This window comes from Phyllopteryx taeniolatus, chromosome 8 (genome assembly GCF_024500385.1).
Source record: "Phyllopteryx taeniolatus isolate TA_2022b chromosome 8, UOR_Ptae_1.2, whole genome shotgun sequence".
Classification (NCBI taxonomy): domain Eukaryota; kingdom Metazoa; phylum Chordata; class Actinopteri; order Syngnathiformes; family Syngnathidae; genus Phyllopteryx; species Phyllopteryx taeniolatus.
Genome location: NC_084509.1, coordinates 2800001 through 2823213, shown reverse-complemented (window position 1 = coordinate 2823213; position 23213 = coordinate 2800001). Strand labels below are relative to the sequence as shown.

Below are 23213 nucleotides of genomic sequence, written 5' to 3'. Positions count from 1 at the left end.
GTGACAATTTTTCCAAACCCATTAGTGCATTTTCAAGACCGAATTGGGAATAAATCAAGGTAATTACTAGGCATATATTTGACATACAATTTAAGGAAAATACCCATCCATCCATTTTCTATAGCACTTGGTAGCGTAAGGGTCCCAGGTAGGCTGGAGCCTCAGGGCCAAGATTCAAACCCTCAGCCGCAAAACTGAGGCAGATGTGCTAACCAACACTTCCACTAACTGTCAGCAAAGCATTTCCTCAGAAATTCTTGACAATGTTCAACATAAACCACGTTTAAGAAATACACATTTAGCTTTAAGGTCTGTACAAAGTTTCATGTAATTGGATCAGGGGTTATTATGAAATCCTAAAACAAGTGGGCAATACACCATGTATAAATCCTCTAGAGCATCACAAAGCAGCCAACATTTTACAACATATAAAAAAAAACATTTATTCCAAATGTTTGGAAATATAAAGTATAAAATGTACACTATAGATTACCTGACAAGGTAAACTGACAAGTACAACAAATTTAAATGGCTTCGACTAACATTGATTGTTACTAACTTTCAAATACACAGTCAGTTACAATTGTTGCAATTTCTCAAAAAGACCTCCACATGCAGTTTGCATCCCTTATCTCTCTTCAGGATTTGGCAACAGCCTTTAAAAGAGTGTTCCTAAGGAAAGTGCACAGCTGGTTCATCAGGTCTTTATTCTGACCTTCCATCCAGTGCATCTCTACCACTGCATCGCTCTCTTCACGCAGCACATTCAGCAGACACTTAAACAGGAAGCATTCCGCTGACCCCGGGCTCCCTGGCTGTTTTGAGGGTGTCTTGTTTGTAGCATCAACGGCGTCCTTCGGGCAACATGTTTCTGCAGGGCAGCCCCCAATCACCGTTTCCACATCTTCACTTGCAACCTTTTCCAACAGCTCCTGTTCCGCTCCACCTGAAGTGTTTGTAACCTTCATGCTTTCAACGGACGGGGCACTGTCGCCAGTCGGCTCTCCAGGTAGCTGCTGGTCAGCTGACTCCTGAGTGGCATCCTCCTGGTTGTTTTGGGTGAGGGACGGCGTGGAGGCGGCAGCTGTGGCAGCGGCGGCAATGTGATGTGCTCTTGGCAGCTCTCGCAGCTGGCGCATTTGTTCGCGTCGCTTCTGCCGCCCGTGGATCCAAGTGTTTGCCACCGCGGTCAGGAGGAGGCTCTGCTCCTGCTCCCTGCACGGAACACGCTTGTGCAGCACCTTCATGCAAAAGAAACAATACATATTTTTTTACTGGATTTAATTATCTATTTTCTGTAGAATACCTGCGAACAGCTTGAGTTAGTAAGAAACAAGTACAGCCAAGAGTGTGTCGATCTCTGTCAAGGCTGAAACATTTATCACCTTCATTTAAAATACATTTTGCTATCTGGGATTAGGGTTGGAGAATCAAGAACCGATTGGAAACGGACCAACGTTGCGGTTCTCCCGGAATCGTTCAAATTAAAAAATTCCAGTTCCCACTTTCGATGCCGAGTCCGCCAACCCCGAAGCAGTGGTGAAACCCAACGAAGCGGGAAACCCAACGAAGAACAACACACACGAAGACGTGCTTGTGCCCAACGGTGGCGGAAAAAAAAGTGTGTCTTAATTTTGTTAAAGGAGGCACGGTGGACGACTGGTTAGAGCGTCAGCCTCACAGTTCTGAGGTGCGGGGTTCAATCCCCGTCCCCGCCTGTGTGGTGTTTGCATGTTCTCCCCGTGCCTGCGTGGGTTTTCTCCGGGCACTCCAGTTTCCTCCCACATCCCCAAAACATGTATGGTAGGTTAACTGGCAACACTGAATTGCCCGTAGGTGTGACTGTGAGTGTGAATGTGGTTGGTTGTTTGTTTATATGTGATTGGCTGACGACCAGTTCAGGGTGTACCCCGCCTCTCGCCCGAAAATAGCTGGGATAGGCTCCAGCACGCTCGCGACCCTAGTGAGGAGAAGCGGTACAGAAAATGGATGGATGGATAGACACTAACCTTGTGCCTCATCAGTGGGTAAGGAAAGGAATCAACATTTTATAGCATTTGGTTCCATCCATTTGAAAAACAAAGCATAATGATATATATTTTTTTAAATCAATAAATTAAAAAAATATTTTTTTTTAAAATCACAGGTGCCGTGTGAAGTTATACTTTTTGTGCCAAAATGCTGAGTTCCGCGGAGTGCGTACCCTTCAAAATAAAAGGCTACAAGTTTAAAACAGAGCTTTAAACTTGCACATATAAACCATTTGACGTGATAAAACAGTCACAAATAACGATTTTAACAATTCTATATTTAACTTTTAGCTGAAACATTAATTAATGAATATTAAGTCAATTGGGTTAGTTCCACACACATTGCCTTTTAGTTCATAGCTTTGATATTGATACTAGTTAAAGAAACCAGAGTCAAATGTTGATTTTAGTCTATGCTGCGGGCTTCTACGAAAATGGACACAATCATAATTTGGACACCTTTTTTTCAACTATGCAAACGTTTTTGACCCAGCCCCCTAAAAGAATCGGAATCGAGACTCATTTGGAATCGGATTTGAAATAAGGAACCGGAATCGCTCAAATTCAAACAATACGCAACCCTATCTGGGATCCAGAATTACTTTTGATTCTGAAACCACACGTCATTTAAAAACAAAATACAATTTACCCTTTATAGTATTTTACAGTGATTTGTGTTAACAGCCAAGACAGTGAAGTAGTTATAGCATGTCTGTTCTCCCGATGCGTGCATGAATCTTCTCTGGGTATACCAGCCACCCACATTCCAAAAACATACAGTGCCTTGAAAAAGTATTCATACCCCTTGAACTTTTTTGCATTTTGTGACCTTACAATCACTAACTTGAATGTATTTTGTTGAGGTTTTATGTGCAGAAAGTAGCACAAGGGGTAGGAGTATTTTTTGCAAGGCACTGTACATTTGAAAATGCAATTTTCTATGCTTGATGTACAAACCCTAATTCCAATTAAGATGGGATGTTGTGTAAAATGTACATACAAACAGAATACAAATTATTTCCCATTCTTGCTTGATGTGTAACTTTAGTTGCTCAACAGTCCGGGGTCTCAGTTGTCAAATTTTGCGCTTCATGTGCAACACATTTTCAATGGAAGACAGGTCTGGACCACTGGCAGGCCATTCTAGTACTGACACTCTTTTTCTACAAAGCCACGCTGTTCTAACACGTGCAGAATGTGGCTTTGTATTGTCTTTCTGAAATATTCAGGAACGTCCCTGAAAAAGACATTGCAGCATATGTGACCCCACAACCTGTATCTTTCAGCATTGAGTGCCTTCACAGATGTGCAAGTTACACATGCTATGGGCACTAACCCCCCCCCAATACCATCACAGCTTTTGAACTTTGTGCTGATGACAATCCGGATGGCCCTTTTCTTCTTTGGCCCAGAGGACACATCTTCCATGATTTCCAAAAACAATTTAAAATGTGGACTCGTCAGACCAGCGCACACGTCCACTTTATATCAGTCCATCTCAGATGAGCTCGTACCCAGAGAAGTCAGCAGCGGCGTTTCTGGGTGTTGTTCATATATGGTTTCTGCTTTGCATGTTAAGAGTTTTCACGAAGCATTTTTAGATGTAGCAATGAATTGTGTTAACTGACAATAGTTTTCTGAATTGTTCCTGTACTCGTGGCAATATCCTTTACACAATTGATGGCGGTTTTTAATGCAGTGCCTTGTGAGGGATCAAATGTCACGGGCACTTGACGTTGTTTTTTTGGCCTTGCCACTTAAGTACAGATTTTTCCAGATTCTCTGAATCTTTTGATGATATTATGGACCACAGATGAAGAAATCCTTAAATTCATTGCAACTGTACGTTGAGAAAAATTGTTCTTAAACTCTTGGAGTATTTTTTTCAGAAAATGGTGAAACTCGCCCCATCCTTGCTTATGAACAAGTGAGTCTTTCGGGGATGCTCCTTTTATACCCATTCATGACACCCGCCTGTTTCCAATTAACTTGTGGAATGTTCCCAACGGTTTTCTTTTGAGCATTTTACAACTTTTCCAGTCTTTTTTTGCTACTGTCCCGGGTTTTTTAGAACGTGTTGCAGACATCAAATTCAAAATGAGAGAATATTAAAAAAAATAATAATAATGTAAATAAAGAAATAACGTACATTAGTTTGAAAATTAAATGTCTTTGTATTGTATTCAATTGACTATGGGTTGAAAAGGATTTGCAAATCATTGTATTCTGTTTTTGTTTTACACAACATCCTAACTTCATTGGAATTGGGGTTTGTAATTGATCTTACACATAATACGCAAATGATGATTTGACAAAGCAGCTTCTTAGCCTGGATGTTAATATATTTCTTTTCAAGCAAATTAGATTTGGCAGATAAAATTTATGAATGCTAAAATAAACATTTGTTCGATCACTGCGTCATATTTTTCATAAATTTCTTATTGCCCTAAGAGGGCAGATAGGAAAAAGCTTTCCCAACCCTGAAATAAAAGAATAGCTAAAAGCATAGTTAGATAAGCCTACAAGGAAGACTAACATTACTGCAAGTGAACGAAAACCATGAGTGATCGCTCAAACAATACATTAGGTTTATTAAGCTCAGGTCTAAAAATTTACAGTTAATACTGACCACTCCACAGACATTCAGACTCACCCGCAGCTCAGTGAGCGCCTTCTCCAGAAGAGTTGTGATGGCTTCCACAGGATGGCAGCCAGTGCAGCCCAGAGCACGGGCCTTCACCTGGAGCTCCTTCAGAGCCACGTGGGGAAGCGTGAAAGAAAGAGGCTTCCTCGCTTTGTCCAACTTGCGCTTCTTACTGGGGGGTGACTGACGCAGGCCGGAGGAGAAAACACCAGAGAGAGGAGAGTAAGTTACTTAAGATTGCACAAAAAAGGGAATATTTGTTGATATAATATGCGCACATGTTCACACACTATGGAGAGATGAATAAAAAAAATATCCATTCAGTTACTTTTTTTTGTTTTTTGTTTTTTTTGTCCTGTTCGGCTGTTGGGTCAAGCAGAGAGGCGTAACTCTATCCCTTTTATGCCGGAACAGTTTTACTGTGTCACAGTGGACTTTGTAAGCTGCTGCTGTGGTTTCTCAGTGTTTTGATGGATATTTATTGAGAATCAAAGTCGATCAGTCGAACAGAACAAAGTTTTTAGAGGGGAGTGACAAAAAAGCAGAGAGAGTGAAAAGATAACTCAATAATATAGGAAAAGAAGACAACAAAAGACAAAGCACTAGCTGTAAAGATGACAAAAGTAAACCATTGTATACCTACAACAATGACACATTAGATAAGAGTGTTGTATGGGGCAGTAGTGCTACACCCTGTTAGGGAAGGACAGGACAAGATAGGACAGGACTGGACAGGAAAGGACAGGAAGGGAAGCATGCACGGCAAGAGTCGTGAACCCAGCTGTACAGCTGAACAGACAAAAGACGCTTCTGACGTTTTTTGCTTGACACATGGAATTCTACAGTTGTAGCCCATGTCATGCAGACGTCTTTATGTGGTGTTTCTTGATGCACTGACACCAGCCTCAGTCCACTCCTTATGAAGCTCCCCCAGATTTCTGAATTGCCATTGCTTGACAAGCCTCTCAAGGCTGCGGTCATCCCTGTCAATTGTGCACCTTTTCCAGCCACATTTCCCCCTCTCTCTTAACACTCTGTTAATGTACTTTGTTGCAGTGTTCTGTGAGCATCCAGCTTCTTTTGCAATTTATTTTTGAGACCTTTTCTCCTTATGGAGGGTGTCAATGATGGGTTTCTGCACAACCGTCAAATCAGTAGTCTTCCCCATGATTCTGAGGCCTACTAAGCCAGACTCAGACCATTTGAAGGCTGAGGAAAACCTCCGCAGGTGTTTTGCTTTCATTAGATGACAAGATTGGGACACAGGGAGCCTACAATGCTGACTTTTGTCACGATATTCTAATTTTGTGAAATACTAGATTTATTTTTATGTCTTTCTGGTGTAATCATCCAAATCAAAACAAATAAAGGCTTGAAATATTTCACTGTGTGGTTTTACTTTTTGAAACAAATTATTGAAATAAATGGACTTTCCCTCAATATTGTAATTTTCTGGCACATACCTCTATAATATATATATATATATATATATATATATATATATATATATATATATATATATATGTGTGTGTGTGCGTGTGTTTTAAGCATAATGCAGTAAGACTGCATGTCTGGTTGTTGTTTGAAAATGGAGGGCGTACGCACGGACACAAGAGGGAGCTCCAAGTACATGCGCTCTACTGGACCTGCAGTGACTTGTACTTCCCCTCCTTACTTCTATCGCCCTCTGAAGTCAAGCTGTTATGGTGCTAGAGGTTATTACCCAACCGTCTCTCGGGACAACAGGAGCTGTGCTGCAACGCTTCCCTGCACACCAACATGCCAGTGACTCTGTGTTCAGTGTCACTCACAAGGGCTCTGCAGGCTGGCCGAGTGTGTGGAATGAGGCGAGGGTCTGCAGTGAGGGCGCAGACAGCATGGCCGACTGACCTACAAACAGCAGCAGTGAAGGAGTGGGCTGTGACCTTCACGGGCTGCTGGTGGTCAAGTTTGCGCACCGCAAGGTCCTTTTTTTGTTTGTCTGATGACTTTGCATGTAGCTGTAATTGTTAATGCAATGAAATACAGTATGTACCGGTATTTGTTCTCCTAACACAGCTTTTTACAGACAGAATAACTAGAAGCATGTCTGATGCAGTGTAGTCCTACACCACTGCCATCCACGATACATAACCTTAATTGACAGTGTCACTCAAAGACAACAATTTTGTATCAAATGTAATTTGATTGTGCAGGGGTTCCCAATGTTATGGCCAGTAGGGGGTGAAAAAGAAAAACCACATTGCCCCTGCTGCTAAATTTGGCTTGGAGAGTACCATTAAATACAATTTGCTCTTGGTTTTAAGTAATTGAGTTCCCTGAAGACACAATTACAAGATATTCACGTTTAATTAGGAGCTTCATAATGGACCTCTGCTTATCTGTCAGTTTAATAAAGCTTCTTACCTTTTCGTATTTTTGAAACCCCTTCACACACAAGCAAGCTGCTCACCTCACTATGCAGGGAGCATACAGATATGATGACCGTACTGCAACCATGTCTGCTGTGCTACCATCACAGTGTTTAACTTACTCTGTTTTACCCACACAATAGGCTGTCTTGACTATTTCACATGTACACACACACACACACCTACCTGAAGGCACAACACAACAACCTACCAAGGCACCGAGCCAAGGGTCTAGCAGCAACTGTGCCTCGGGGCTCAGATAAAACTGAATCTAATCTTTCTGGATGTGCAATAAACTCCATATTGCCCATTTCATTTGTATTTAATTTGATAAATAGCACTTATAAATCTAGGAAGTAATTCCCACTTCCATTTTCTAGACTCCCATTATAATGTGAGGCCTTATAACAAAAGATGAGATTCGGCACTCCAGGATATCCCATCTAGGTACTTGTTTATTCAGCTTTTAGGAGCATTAAAAAAGAAAAATCAAATGACTGGTGACTTCTTTTCTGTCACATACAAAGAAACCTAAAAAGTATTATTTCTAGGAAAGACAATAGGAACTATTACTGTGACATTGTTTTCTGTACTCAGGATGCTATGCAGGATATGTTAGTATACCAACTGTTAACATTTTAGCAACAGTCATTCAGAATTTGTCTGTTGTAAGACTTTCCTTTTTGTTTAGGCCAAAGTTTAAAATACTTCTACAAAGAGGTTTCAATAGACTTCCATTCACATTTTTTTTATATTTTCTACTTGTTTATTATAATTATGCCTAAAAAATGGTCAAGTGTATACTTGGGCTAAAGCCTAGGCACTATAGTAAAATTTAGAATTGACTTGGTAGTAAAAGGGTTATGTAGGTCATAGTTGCATGCGTGCCACGTAACACCACAAAACATTAATGACCCTGCCTCATGCACATGCACGTATAGCTGACATCCATAGGAAGACATGCATCTGTGTAGAATGAGTCAACCATGCATGAATTTCTCTGCATGCAGGAGCCTCTGTCAAGTCAATATACATGTGTGAATGCAAGAGGAAGCGGAGGAGAGTCACAGGAAGAAATATAGGCCAATCATTCTGCTCAACTGATTTTGTACTGGAAAGGCCAAAATAGTCCTGTCCAACAACACACAGCTCATGCATCTGCTGAACAGCCACGTCCAGTTGTTTCTCTTTAGCACACCGACATCAACATCATTCCTGATGAGTGATCCCCTTTATTGTTGTGTTTTCTCCAACACTCTCACTGTCCAGACAAGACAAAAGCCAGTGAGCCTGCACATTTCTTGCCCTGGCAACAGTTGCCAGGCTACTGCTAAACTAAAATCACATAAAGCTCTCCCTGGAGGAGGAATAAGAGCGTGTGATGGAAGAATGAAAGATGCAGTTAGGAAGGGGGGCAGGCGGGACGAGGTGCAAGTAGATCAAGTAGATGTATTTTGGGAGTTGAAAACCCAAACCAGCAGGCGGAGACAAAGCCGAGCATTAAAATGGCCCACCTGAGGCCTGCAAAGACTTACCGGAACGATGACATCATCATAGAAGCTCCAGGCCAGCGCCCACCGCATGGTGCGCCCCTGGCAGAACTCTGTGTGCGTCACTTTGGGTACCTGGAAACAAAAAACAAACCAGTCAACATCCTCATGCTGGCTGTGGATGATTTTTACAAGAAAACTTATTTCATCCATTTTTTTTAATAGCGCTTGTCCTTATTTGAAATAACAAGGGTACACCCTGGAATGATCACAACAGAAAATCGCAGAATCAATTAGAAAATTGTTGCTCTTATCTCCTCTGCATTGCTCTGAGCACTACATGGTGACACTGTATTACATCAAAGTAGTACAAAAAGTGACAGGGTATTTTCAGGCTATTTCATTATTAAACTGTATAAAAGTATTTAATTAAAAAAACAAAAAGAAACTTGGTATATGGGTAGCGTATGAGCCGAGACCTCACTTGATTTTGGAGCAGCTCCGAATAAAGCTAAAAACAGGAATTTATTTTCACTTTCTACTGTTACAGTCTACTCGCGCCAATGGCCAAGTGACCCCACTAGATGGAGCTGCAGTGAAAAAAGCTTGCTGTGTGTGGCAGCTGGCACCTACTTTGTAATGTACATTACCACCACCTATAGGACTAAAGTAGAACAGTATGCCTTGGTAAGGAATCTTTCAGTCAAACATTTCTGAAGGACATGTTTAGGAAAGCTAAGCTTTGGAAAAGGTCTGGACTATATTCCGTACAAAAGTACGTCTAGTTTGATCTAGATCTATGCTACCTATATTTTTAGTACTGAGTTAGCGGTTAGTACATTTGCCTCACAGTCAAGAGGTTCTAGGTTCGAATCTTGGCTCAGGCCCACCTCAATGGAGTTTGCAAATTCTTCGATTGCTTCCGGGGAACTCTGGCTTCCTCTTTGCAAAAACATGCATGTTAGGTGATTTCAAGACTATATTTTCCATACACGTGAATGTTTTTTTATCTGTATGTGCCCTGATTGACTGAGGACCAGTTCAGGGTATAACATGCCTTTCGTTCAAAGGAAAAGGAATGGATGGATACATGTTTTATTCTCCTCTTTCTTTGAACCACCCTTAATATCCAATTAAGGAGGATAAATTAGTCTTAAGGCCACTCCACTTCATTTTGTGTGATGTACGAATGAATGAATTTGCTGCTCCAATGAAATCTCAAAATGAGTCTGAGACAAATCACACAGACATGCTCTCATCTGAATTCAAAAGATTACCAATTGAAAAGTATGTGTGAAACAACTGTGCATAAAGGCATTCTCAGAAGCACAGTTTGCTTGATGAAAGGTGCCCTTGGTTGGATTTAATCAGTCATCAGACCCTGCGCTCACTGAGCGCTGCACCTCTTCATTGTGGGTGTGAAAAGATAAGTGTGGAGGTGTCATGTGACAAAGGAACACAAAGTGGGAAAAGCCTTGTCCAAATAGAGCACTTAGCAGCCTGACAGAACTGTTTCAGATTGACATTTCAACCAAGTGATACAATTCAGTTCCACTCAACGTGGCACAATTTGGAATGGTAAACTGGCATACAGCTAGCTAGCTGGAGAAATAAATGTTTGAGTTGCATGTATACAGATAGTTAGGTCTCTAGAGTGTGTGCCCCACTCATTAAATGTGAAATTAATAACCAAGTAAATCTTTTGTTATCCTCCTATTTCAGAAAATGCGCCTGTGAGCAAAAATACTTTCATTGTCTTGATGAGCGCTCACTTCCCCCGGGCTCTCCCAAGTAGGCGGTCGTTATGGTAAGGAAAGCTGACCTCGCTATTGGCCCAGCAGTATATTGGGTCGGGTATACAGCCGCTCACTTGCACGAGACAGAGCCGCCCACCCAAACAGGCTAATTAAAGCTGAACAAGCCACAGGGTGTGTAAAGTGGCTAAAATGTTAAGGTATTTTGACGAAAGCATGTCTCAGACATGTTATGAAAACTTCTGGTGACTGTACTGTGTAAAAAAAACAAAAACATGTCTCCTTTAAGAATATTTGCATACAGAAATAATTACTCAAAAAGAAACTAATGAGTGATTAAACTATTAGCATATTAACTATGCCTGATTTATTCTTACACATCTTTTACGTTTAGATAACATCCTCCCTCTCTGGATGCTTGCCACTCTGTGTTGATGAGCAGCCGTAGCAGACTCAATCCTCAGGAGGGTGCAGGTGCAGCAAACCATAGGAGTGGATATCTTCCTTTTTCAAGCATGTGAGAGAAGTGACTGGCACGGGACAAAAGGCCTGATCCAGTCAGGAGTCACGAGCTGAGCTATTAGTTCCAGCTAATGACACTCATGACTGTTTAGCTGCACTGCGCCTTGTGAGGCAGTCAAGCACTAACAGAAATCCACGCTTTCATGGCCTGCTTGTGAGAATGCTCGGTTGGCATGTTAAACACTGCAAATCCATTTTGGTTGTCTGCTCCCCTGGCAGACACTTCTAATGTCAAGCAAGAGTAGGGCGAACAACAAGGATTATTTCAACCACTCTCTCTATTTTCAAATGACAACAAACAAGCAGTTTAGTTGAGCTATACTACCAGTCAACATTCATGGAGGGAAATTGACTAAAGCATGCCAACATAGTATACGGTTGTGTGTTTAAATTGGACAAACACAATAATTACATTTTCTGTAAGAGTACGTTAGATGACCCAATAAACGCACCGATCGTAGGACTACATACAGATGTCATGACGTGTTGTGTCTGATGAGCCACTCACCCCTTGCTTCCTCAGCTCCTCTTTCAGTGGGGCCAAGCTGCACTTTTTCCCCAGCATGCAACTGTACCACCTGTGGAAACAAGCATCCACGTTAACCTGCTGAGCATGTCATTGGTTGAATACTAAACAAAGATCCAACAACCAGAGACAGTACAGCACATGGGAAATCTCCAAAAGAACTGCTAGTTTTGACAGCATTACCACACAACCATCCCACAATACAGAGTCTGTTAAGTGTTCAAGTACTACAAAAGCACACCGATTTATCATAAGGCCACAACTTCTGACTCCTAGGGGCTATTCAAACGATAACGTGACTCAATCTCGATTGATCGTATACATTTGACCAGTAAAGTGAAAAGTACGTTCACGTTTTTTGCCTGCTTGGCTGCACGTCAAACATCTTATGTTAAAGGTATTGTTAAATGTGAGCAGAAACTAAAAGTTCTCCGCTCCTTTGCTTTATACTCCACCGTCAACTTCAGCTTTACAGATCTCATCTCTGTCATGGTAATGACATCTACTGTGACACATGGTGATATGAAATATCATACTTCAGGTAATTTGAGTCACCTAAAGGCACTACCCGTTTTTGTTTTCAAAGGGGAAAAAAAGCAACCGTCTACATGAGGTGTGATGTATATTCAAGAGGCTGATAAACCCGATTATTAATTGGGGCACAGCATCAAACAGAGTGGAGGCCACAAATATTGAGGATTTTGAAGTCATTTCTCATTGGGTGTTTCGCGAAAAGGATAGTTACTTGCATTCAAGCAGTTGAGTAGATTATGTTTTTATTGAATTCAGGGTCCCAGAAGTCCAAGTGAACTATCACAGTGAGCTATAAGTGGACTACATGATGCAGTGTTCAAGTACTATGCAGAGAAATATTTAGAGGTCATAATGGCCATTTGAGCATGAAGATGCTGAGCCGATTGGGACAAAGTAGGCTGGTTGTTTAATGTCAGCATCAGATGACGCAATGAAATATTGAACAGCTCTGATAGTGACAGATGTCCCACAGTGGGGAGGAACAGCCCAACACTGCCAATGTGGCTTCTCAGTCACCTTCGAGTGTGCGGCTATTAAATGATCAAATTCATACTCCGTTTTTCTAGTGCGGAGATTTTAAACAGAGACGAACATCTTCATATCAATGCCATGATAAATGTAGATCATTATCTTCTTCTAAGGGTGCATTTGCAAATGTCGTATTGGGAGCAAAGGAGGCTCGCCGCTATAACACAGCAAGATAATAAAGTGGGAGGAGGGGCGAGTCTCAAAGGACCAATTGGTGAAGCTGGCAGTGTTGCCATGGAGACCTGCTAGCTCAGTTGTCCCAGCATGCTTTTTGGTTGTGAATGACAGCCGGCTGCGGTTGGTTTGGCCGGAATGCCAAAACCTCGGAAAGAAGGATTCATTTATACGCGCTCTCTCTGGACTGTAAACGTGCATCAAAGAGACACGAGCAGGCAGGTGTTAACATCAGTCTTTCTGGGACACACACAGGCGTGGCATGTCTAATTTGTTTTAATAGTCACGCTGCAGCCCTCTCTCACTCTGCTGCCCTGGTGACAGCGCTGTGACAAGGAGGGAGTTGTTGCTAAAGTGGCGCCCACTCAAACGCAGATGTTCCCAGATACAGCATGAGGTGATTGTGTGCCAAAATCATTAAAGCAACAGTAAGTGACAGCTCCATCAATGTGTGAGCAACCCATTTGCCCATTACCCGACTTCCGGATGCATTTAAACCACTCAGAAGCCCTCTAAAAAGTCAAAATCCATCTGCCACTTCAAACATTTTTACCACTCCTAGACACAATTTGGCTTCATAGTTTGACACGTTTGGTTTTATGCCCCTTCCCCCTGAAGGTGAAGCTTTCTTTGTTTCTCACCGCAAGCATTTCTTGAGCTGCAGGCTGTCATGAATGATCCTCTTAACAAACTCCAGTTCGCCCCCATCCGCCATGATTTCTGTCACCCCCCCTGTGTTCACCGAGCTGGGAGGAGGTCGCCGTGCGTTCCTTGAATTGACCCCCTGTAGCGAGCACCAAGACAGACAGATTAAGATCAAATCCTATTAAACGTCTGTTACTATCTGTGTAAACAAATCCTGCTTCAGACAGCCACCTAGCAAACATTTGAATTCTAAGTGTCCAACCCTCTGCTAGTAAACCAGTTGAAAATGTGAAGATTTACCTTCGCTTCAAGTTGGTTGGCAAAAAAAGGAGGGTTGCACATGCAGAAGTCATATACAATTTCTGTCTCTTCTTTCAAAGCGTCCATCAGCAGAGTCTTCTGGGGAACTTTGACGACTATGGTAGACAAAACAACAACCAGTTTATTATCAATGCAAAAAAAAATTCCTCAAATTAAACACGACATTGCAAAATTAATGTGAAGGCATCCTCTGAATCCTCTGTGAAATTGTCTTTCCTGATGATCACAATTCAAAAAAAAAAAAAAAAAACATCCTCAACAAACTGACTAGAATATCACAGAACTAAAATTCCTGTAAAAGTTTCATTTATAGGCAATGCATTCATTTTCAACTACTTGTCCTAATCAGGGTCATGGGTGACCTGGAGCCGACCCCAGCTGACTTTGGGTGAGAGATGGGGTACACCATGGACTGGTCGCCAGTCATCACAGGGCACTTATAGACTAAAATACAAATAAAATAAATAAATAAACATTGACATTCAAGTGAAGTTTATTTGTATAGCCCTTTAATCACAAAATAGTCTCAAAGGGCTTCACAGGCACACAGTTGGCAATGACTGACGACATCCCCTTATCTAAACCCCCCAATTGGACAAGGAAAATCTCAAAACCCCATTTGGGGAAAAAAGAAACATTGAAGTGGGCAACATTTATCACATAGTCTGGTGCTGTACAATGTTCATTACGATGGCAAGATGCTGTACAATGTTCATTAGGATGGCAAGTCCATTTAAAGAGAAAAGGAGCCACAGGGTAGATGCCTTCGGTGGTTCTGCCTCAGGACCTGGCTCGGTCAGTCGGAGCAAAATCCTCCTTGAAAACACCTCCGGTGGAAGTGGTCCACCTCAGATCTTATCCCAATTTGTTGGTGCAGAACCCAAACAGCAGCAAGGTCAGATTTGGACAACTTCACCTAGCCCTCTCTCCGAGCAGTAGACGAGGGGGGAGGAGATAGGACAAGCAGCAGTAAAACAGGCCAACATGTAGTTTAACTAAATGCCAATGGGTAGAAATAAGTCTTAAATTTGGATTTAAACATTTCTACTGAGGTAGCAGCTCTTATATCCGCAGGTAGGGCATTCCAGACTACTGGAGCCCAAATAGAAAAACCTTGAGAGCCTGCGGACTTCTTTCTGGCTCTCGGAGTCACCAAAAGACCTGCGTTTTGCGAGCATAGGTTTTGGGACGGAACTACTAAGTCAGTGAGATAAGAGGGTGCTAACCCATGAAGTATTTTATAAGTAGCTAACAGGACCTTAAAATCACATCTCAAGTAGACCGGGAGCCAATGTAAGTTGGCCAGAATGGGGGTAATATGATCAAACTTTCTTGTCCTCCTCAAAAGTCTTGCTGCTGCGTATTTTACTAACTGCAGGCTTTTAATACTGGTACGCCTGTTACAATAGTCGAGGCGAGATGTAAGAAAATGCGTGGACTATAATCTCGGTGTCACTAGTGGATAGGATGGACCATATTTTAGTGATATTGCAAAAATGGAAAAAAACAGTTTTTGTAATATTCAATGTACAGGTACCTTTGAAAGAAGAGAGTTGAGTCAAATATAACGCTGAGATTTTTTGCTGACTCACTTTGGGTAATGGTGCTTTTTTTCAAAACTAGTGATGTCATTCAACAAGTGGCTATGTTTAGCAGGGCCAATAATCAACAGCTCAGTTTTCTCAGGGTTAAATTACAGGACATCCATTGTTTAATCTCAGCAAGGCACGACTCCAGATTAGAGCAATTGTGTGGGCTCGTTAGTTTTAAGGCATTTAGAGCGGAGTATCGTCGGCATAACACTGAATGCTAATCTTATATTTGCATATAACGCCAAGCGGCAGCATATAGATGCTGACCAAAAGAGAGCCGATTACCGATCCCTGCGGAACTCCGCAAGTCACATGATAAGACTCAGATGTCACTTTACCATGAATTACACCGTGCGTCCTATCCAAGAGATAAGATCTAAACCAAGAAAGTGCAGGGTCTGTAATACCGATACACTTTTCGTGGTAATTTAGTAGTATATTGTGATCAACGGCAGCACTAAGATTGAGTAATAATAGTATTGATGAGGTGTCACAATCCATAGCTAGTCAAAGATATTTCATCACTTTTGCAAGGGCCATTTCGGTAGAGTGGTCTGCCCTGAATCCGGACTGAAGAAGTTTAAATAGATTGGCAGAGGCCATGTGATCATTAAGCCGTTGTACTTAAATTTCTATCCATCCATCCTTCAAACCTTTTTCCGTACCGCTTATTCTCACACGGGTCGCAGGCGTACTGGAGCCTATCCCAGCTATCTTCTGGCGAGAGGCGGGGTACACCCTGAACTGGTCGCCAGCCAATCGCAGAGCACATATAAACAAACAACCATTCGGACTCACATTCACATCTACAGGCAATTTAGAGTCTTCAATCAACCTTTTTTGGGATGTGGGAGGAAACCGTACCCAGAGAAAACTCCCGCAGGCATGGGGAGAACATGCGGCAGACGTGCTAACCACTCGGCCACTGTGCCGCCTGTACTACAAATGTTTCAGGATGTTATTTTATTTTTTTAATAAATGGGAGATTTGACACTTGCCTGTATTAGTCATTCGAACTGCTCTAAGTGCTAGAGGACTCTGCATCTTTTGCACAATTGTCAAAAAAATAAATAAATGTACCGGCATTACCAGATAACTACCAACCCTTTATTGCTCAGTGACTGTTTTTCTCAATGTCTTTAACACCTGAGTGAATAGAAACACCCATCAGTCACGTTCCAATACATTCGTTCACTTGAAAAGTGGGTGGCTTCAAACAAAAGGTGCACTGTCCTGAGTTGTTTAACATATCTAGATGTACCTACCATGCAATAAAAGCTGGAATTCTGAACATTTGTCTCATAGTCATCTTTTGATCTAAAACCCAAATGTCTTCAGTGTACAACAAAAACAAAGGAATTGACCTTGCCGTTCCAATTTGGAGGGGACTGTACTTCTTTTCCTGTCTGGAAGCAGGAGGGCGTGTTCTACAGGACAAAACAGCCAATCATAGTGCAACGGCGCGTGTCCTGGAGCCAGTAATATTGGAGCTCGGCGTGTCCTGCCTCAAAACTATGTTGGAATCCTAATAATCCGCGCCTGCCACATCTACAGTAACCAAACGATTCTGCTCTAGTTGGCGGAAACGTCCCTCCTGCAGCCTCTCAAGGAGAAGGGTGCAAGTGGTGCAAGAGTCCATACTCACGTTTATTTGGTCGGAGTTTTGGAGGCGAAGTCTGTGGGATGACCGACGAGCCTTGTCGGTGTTCGGCAGTGGTGTGGCTGAAGCTAGTAGCCTCGAAAACAGGGCTATACGGCTCTCAAAAATTCAAAATAGTCTCGAAAAGTACCAACAAAGGTAAAAGTAAAACTTATAAATGTAAGTAGACGAGGGGAAAGCATTAAGAGTTCGTCTCTTGGACGCACACAGCGTCTGGAGTGGCGTCTCACTGATGGGACAACTTATTTTAGAGTCTTCAGTTAACCTGTGGCAATAAACCTATTTAAAGTGGATATGGAAAGTATTCAGACCCCCTTAAATTTTTTGTTATATTGCAGCAATTTGCTAAAATCATGTAAGTTCTTTTTTCCCCTCATAAATGTACACACCACATGTTGACAGAAAAAAACTGAATTGTTGAAATCTTTGCAGATTTATTAAAAAAGAAAAACTGAAATATCACACAGCCATAAGTATTCAGACCCTCTGCTCAGTATTTAGTAGCACCACCCTTTTGAGCTAATACAGCCATGAGTCTTTTGGGGAATGATGCAACAAGTTTTTCACACATGGATTTGGGGATCCTCTGCCATTCCTCCTTGCAGATCCTCTCCAGTTCTGTCAGGTTGGATGGTGAACGTTGGTGGACAGCCATTTTCAGGTCGCTCCAGAGATGCTCAATTGGGTTTAAGTCAGGGCACTGGCTGGGCCATTCAAGAACAGTCATTGAGTTGTTCCAAAGCCACTCCTTTGTTATTTTAGCTGTGTGGTTATGGTAATTGTCTTGTTGGAAGGTGAACCTTCGGCCCAGTCTGAGGTCCTAAGCACTCTGGAGAAGGTTTTCGTCCAGCATATCCCTGTATTTGGCCGCATTCATCTTTCCTTCCATTGCAACCTGTCATCCTGTCCCTGCGGCTGAAAAACACCCCCACAGCATGATGCTGCCACCACCATGCTTCACTGTTGGGACTGTATTGGACAGGTGATGAGCAGTGCCTGGTTTCCCCCACACATACTGCTTAGAATTAAGGCCAAAAAGTTCTATCTTGGTCACATCAGACCAGAGAATCTTATTTCTCACCATCTTGGGAGTTCTTCAGGTCTTTTTTAGCAAACTCAATGCAGGCTTTCATGTGTCTTGCACTGAGGAGAGGCTTCCGTCGGACCACTCTGCCATAAAGCCCCGACTGGTGGAGGGCTGCAGCGATGTTCGACTTTCTCGAACTTTCTCCCATCTCCCGACTGCATCTCTGGAGCTCAGCCACAGTGATCTTTCGGTTCTTCTTTACCTCTCTCACCGAGGCTCTTCTCCCCCGATTGGCCGATCTCAGTTTGGCCGGACGGCCAGCTCTAGGAAGGGTTCTGGTTGTCCCAAATGTCTTCCATTTAAGGATTATGGAGGCCACTGTGCTCTTAGGAACCTTAAGTGCAACAGAATTGTTTTTTGTAACCTTGGCCAGATCTGTGCCTTGCCACAATTCTGTCTCTGAGCTCTTCAGGCAGTTCATTTGACCTCATGATTCTCATTTGCTCTGACATGCACTGTGAGCTGTAAAGTCTTATATAGACAGATGTGTGGCTTTCCTAATCAAGTCCAATCAGTAGAATCAAACACAGCTGGACTCCAATGAAGGAGTAGAACCATCTCAAGGATGAGGAGAAAAAATGGACCGCACCCAAGTGAAATATATGAGTGTCACAGCAAAGGCTCTAAATACTTACGGCTGTGATATTTCAGTTTTTCTTTTTTAATCTGCAAAAATGTCAACAATTCTGTTTTTCTCTGTCAATATGGTGTGCTGTGTGTACCTTATTGAGGAAAAAATCAACTTAAATGATTTTAGCAAATGGCTGCAATATAACAAAGAGTGAAAAATGTAAGGGGGTCTGAATACTTTCCGTACCCACTGTATATGCCATTGAATTAATGTTGCATTTTCACTCAAAGTGCCCCATTAGGACCATTGGGTCATGGATTAACACAGAGATTCATTATTTTCATGTAGAGTTTAGGATCACGATGAAAGTCCCTAGTGCAAGCATAATGAATAATAATAAAACTTTGTCTAAGGATTTGCATCTGTTTCTCTTAGTTGCCTGATTTCAGCATTTGTATATGCAGAGTAACACAAACTGAAACCATCTTTAACATTGTGACAATCAACAAAGCAGAAGCATTTTTGAGAATGCAGAGAGGAGACAGACTGCACACTCACCTTTAACCAGGTCAGAAAAATTGTTCTGCTCCACATTCCTGGTGGCATAGTCAAAGCATATATCGTCCACCTCGGTTGCGAGAAAGTACCAGCCGTTCATGGAGGCTCCCAGCAACGGGTAGATACAAGATGCACCGGTGCCTTAAAAAATAAAATAAATAAATAAAAAAGTCTCATAGCGATTATGAATTACCTTTATGAGGTAATGTTATCATGTTTGATTATTTCAACATAATAAGAAATCATTTTAAAAAGATGTGGGTAGATTTTGCAACAAAACCCAATCATCGCTTTAGGCTTACAGTGGTGCCTCGAGATACGAGTGACCTGACTCACAAGTTTTTCAAGATATGAGCCGTTGGTTGGCCGAGTTTTTGCTTTGACTTGTGAGCCCAAACTTGAGAAACGAGTGCTGTATGCCAGTAGGAGGCTCCATTCACTTGACAACAAGCAGCACTTTGGATGATATAATGAGTAAATATTCTTCAAAAAAGACACCCCAAGCTGTACATTGCCACTACCAGTTGGCGCTTACTTGAAAAGTAACTATAAAACAAAGAGAATGACACGTTGTGAATTTGAAACAACCACAGCCTCCATCAACCATACACCACAGCCACACGGACAACCAATTAACAAATATAAAAATAATATACATTAACGCCAGCCAGGTGTTTAAAACAATTTAAAGCTGTAAACAAGAGATCGCCCGAGATGTTAGGGAGATAAGTCTACAGAAAATGCGAGCATTTGATGTGAAGTAATCACTCGGAGCAGATCATCGGCACGCAAAACATTATTGAAAGAACTGAATGGAATGTGCAAATGCTGTAACTGTGTGTTAGTACAGAATGCTGTATTGTTCAGTGTAAAAGACGTAAAGCAAAGGTTTTTGGACCGCTGGCAGAGAGAGAGCGAGAGAGAGAGAGAGAGAGAGAGAGAGAGAGAGAGAGAGAGAGAGAGAGAGAGAGGAATTTAAGAGAATAATTTAAAAGTACAGGCAACCAAATGAAACCAGTTTGTGTTTGCATGTGTGAGACTTTTGGCTTGATTACACTTCATAAAAACAGTTAATATATTTACATTAATTGCATTTCCATTCATTTTAATGGGGAAATATGTTTTTAGATTTTTTTAGATAAGAGTATGGTCATGGAACGAATGAAACTCATACCTCAAGGTAACACTGTAAATACAAATAACAATATATGGAGTAAATATTGAATTACAAATCTAATAAAGTAACAACAACTACTATATAAATTAGCTCAGTGTGATATGGAATGAGTCTAAACTTGAGACCATTATAATATGACTGTACCGATGTCGATGCCTCTACGTGGTTGCTTCTGGCCATCGATGAGGTCCTCCACCCAGTGGATGTAGTTAAGGCGAAGAGGGACAGTGGGGATGAGGCGCTCCAGAGGGATCTCAATGCTCAAACCAAAGTCCTCCTTCAGAAGGGTGCAGGTCAGAGCTCGCACGGCCTCTGGCTCCTTGAAATTCACTCTAAACGGTACACAAGAGGACTGGGTTACACGAACGTTTGAGTTAGGGCTGTGTATAATATCATACTACATGATATACAGTGTATGCACAATGTCTCTTTACAGATTTTAAATTGTAAAGAGACATTGTGCATCTTGACGTGCTTTGTGCAACTAATGATGCTCATATAGAGGTGTATTATTAAGGCAAAAACAGGTCCATATAGAATCCAGATTTTTTTATCATTTCCAAAGACTATATACATTTGAAATTAAATTGAGAAACGGTAAAGTGACATTATGGACAGACCCCCTGTACTTTGCTGTCAAATCAAGTCAAAAAGTCCTAAACTTGTCAAATTTCGAGTTAGACCACAATTTGTGACAAAAACCTTAAATGTCATATAAAGTCCATCTGTTTGTGATGTTTGAAAACAAGGAGCACTGAGTAAAGATTTGCGCTCGTCGCTGCCATTTCCTTGTAACGTGATCAAGAGGTGGAGTGTTATTATGACATTATATAATACATTCATGGTTGATTTCATCCTAGACTTGCGTGAGTTTTTATAAAAAAAAAAAAAGGGTGCTTGGAGGGCTCAATATCAGATATATTGCAACCAAAAAGGAGATACATGTTTACATCTTTTTAACAAAGGGAAACGCTCATAGAAAGTTTCAAACAAACCAATGTACACTGACAACCTAAATGCTTTAATGAACTCATTTTCTATACTCACTAGGGTTGCGGTTGAGCGGGATAGAGCCTATAACAGCCAACTTCGGGCGAGCGGTACACCCTGGACTGGTCACCAGTCAATCGCAGGTCACGTGCAGACAAAAAAAAAAAAAGAAAGGAAAAAACACCCACCATTCACACTTATGGACAATTTCATCTTCAATGAAACTAACATGCATATTTTTGGAATGTGGGAATAAGCCAGAATACCAACAGAAAAGCCACGCCAGCATGGCTTTTCTGGCAACACACAAACTCCGATTGTTTTGTGTCAGCTCTGTAGCTACACCGAATTAAACCCCCAACCCGGTGCACCGACTCCACCTACCACCACACGCCATAGATAAGCAGCTCATTAATTTCCAATCCACAATCAAAGACAATGAAATCCACATTTTCTACACAGTTAAAATCCCACAATTTCTAATGTCGATTCTCAGTCCCAGATGCTCCTCGCTCCATGTTGAACTGCTGCAGCTGTCACGCCAGCAGACGCAGCTGCGGGAGACAGAGCAAGTGGGCGAGATGCGAATAATTAAAACTTTACCGAAGTGTTTTTTTTTTGTTTTTGTTTTTTTGCAGCTTGAATGATGTAATTACACATCCCATCGCTGGCAGCATCTGGCACGCTAGCAGTTTAACACGGGCAGTTTTCAATGGAATACGAGGGAAACACCCTATGGTGAAGGAGATGCAAATACCACCTACACAAAGGGAAAAGAAGATTGCATTTGAGTCTATTATAATGCTCTCATAGAGTAGTATTTAGCTCCACATGAATGTGGCTAAAATGTTATCCCGTGCCTACTGCCCTAGACAACTATACAAGCACAGTTGTAAGAGCTGAAGTGGTTTAATTTTTTTTAATTATTATTAATTAATTAATTAAAAAAAGGGGTGGCCCAGTGTGTCAGTTTTGAGGCAGAGAGACAGATATATATGAGAGGGAATTTACCTGTGGAGACTAACATTAATCTTACAGAGAATCTCCACATAATGAACACGTAAACTTAATGGTCCAGGTCAACACCTGGATCAGTCAGTGCACTACAACACACTGACGCACAAAGCAGCCTGCTCATAAATTGCAGAGGATGTTAAAAAACACAACAACCACAATTTACATCAATTGAAATGCCAAAGAAATAACCGAGCAGAACAACAATATAAAGAAGAATTATGTTACTAAAATTTCCCCTCCACAATAATAAGAATTAAAAAATCCCAATCCCATATAAAGATATCCTATGGTGGTTGCAAGCAATTAAAGAGTTGATTGGCTGCTTAGGCAATGCCAAATCTGTGATGTACTGTCCAGGACTTTACCTCTAAACTTCTTAACACAGTAGAAGCTCTAAATTCGTAATGCCCCTAAAGTCTTATCACAAAATAATGGTTTTCTCTTCCCTTTTTCTATGATGGCACTGTTGACACAACAAAATGGTAATTCTGGAAATTGAACTCATCTCAATAAACTCAACTTTCTAAGCTGTTTATTTGTCACTCCAAGTTGAAGTTTTCTGTAAAACTGACACATAAAACGAAAGAGAATAAACACCAAAATGTTCAACCAAATCATATAATTTCATCTAACCAATGTAAAACCGCCATAGACAGGCTAAGGGAAATTTTAATTTGTTTCAATAATTATAAACCTTTTAACATGCGTGGAGCAGTTACGCATACAGAGCATACAACATTCACAGGAGCTCACTGCTTGAAAACGTGGTCCTGTATCACTCAAGGGGTATCCTTTTGTTCCTCTTAATGATGCTACATATCTTCCAGAAGACCTCAGTGCTGTCCAACATAATGCGGCGTAACGTGGCACTAGAGTATGCTGAAGGTGTGCAACTCTTAACTTGGACTTGCCTGTATACTGTAAAAACCCATAAAAAAAAAACAATGGCTAAAAATCTGCAATATAGCGGAGCACGAACAAT

The 23213-nt window shown here is 41.5% G+C and overlaps 1 protein-coding gene and 1 long non-coding RNA gene across 2 annotated transcripts in view; one reads left to right on the top strand and one right to left on the bottom strand.

Annotated features, from left to right (window-relative positions):
- Positions 1 to 427: 427 nt before the first annotated feature.
- The window catches only part of mettl16 (methyltransferase 16, N6-methyladenosine), a 31224-nt gene continuing 8438 nt past the window's right edge, over positions 428 to 23213 (bottom strand). The window contains exons 3-10 of the mRNA XM_061783128.1: positions 20369 to 20556; positions 19048 to 19188; positions 13559 to 13674; positions 13255 to 13397; positions 11360 to 11429; positions 8621 to 8710; positions 4684 to 4857; positions 428 to 1241 (exon numbers count right to left, since the gene is read on the bottom strand). Coding sequence (XP_061639112.1) covers positions 639 to 1241; positions 4684 to 4857; positions 8621 to 8710; positions 11360 to 11429; positions 13255 to 13397; positions 13559 to 13674; positions 19048 to 19188; positions 20369 to 20556 — 1525 coding nt within the window. The 3' untranslated portion in view covers positions 428 to 638. The remainder of the gene's footprint in view (positions 1242 to 4683; positions 4858 to 8620; positions 8711 to 11359; positions 11430 to 13254; positions 13398 to 13558; positions 13675 to 19047; positions 19189 to 20368; positions 20557 to 23213) is intronic.
- On the top strand, positions 6455 to 11349 carry LOC133482714 (uncharacterized). The gene is made up of 3 exons (XR_009789884.1): positions 6455 to 6638; positions 10298 to 10382; positions 10724 to 11349. It is a non-coding gene; the product is annotated as an uncharacterized LOC133482714 (long non-coding RNA).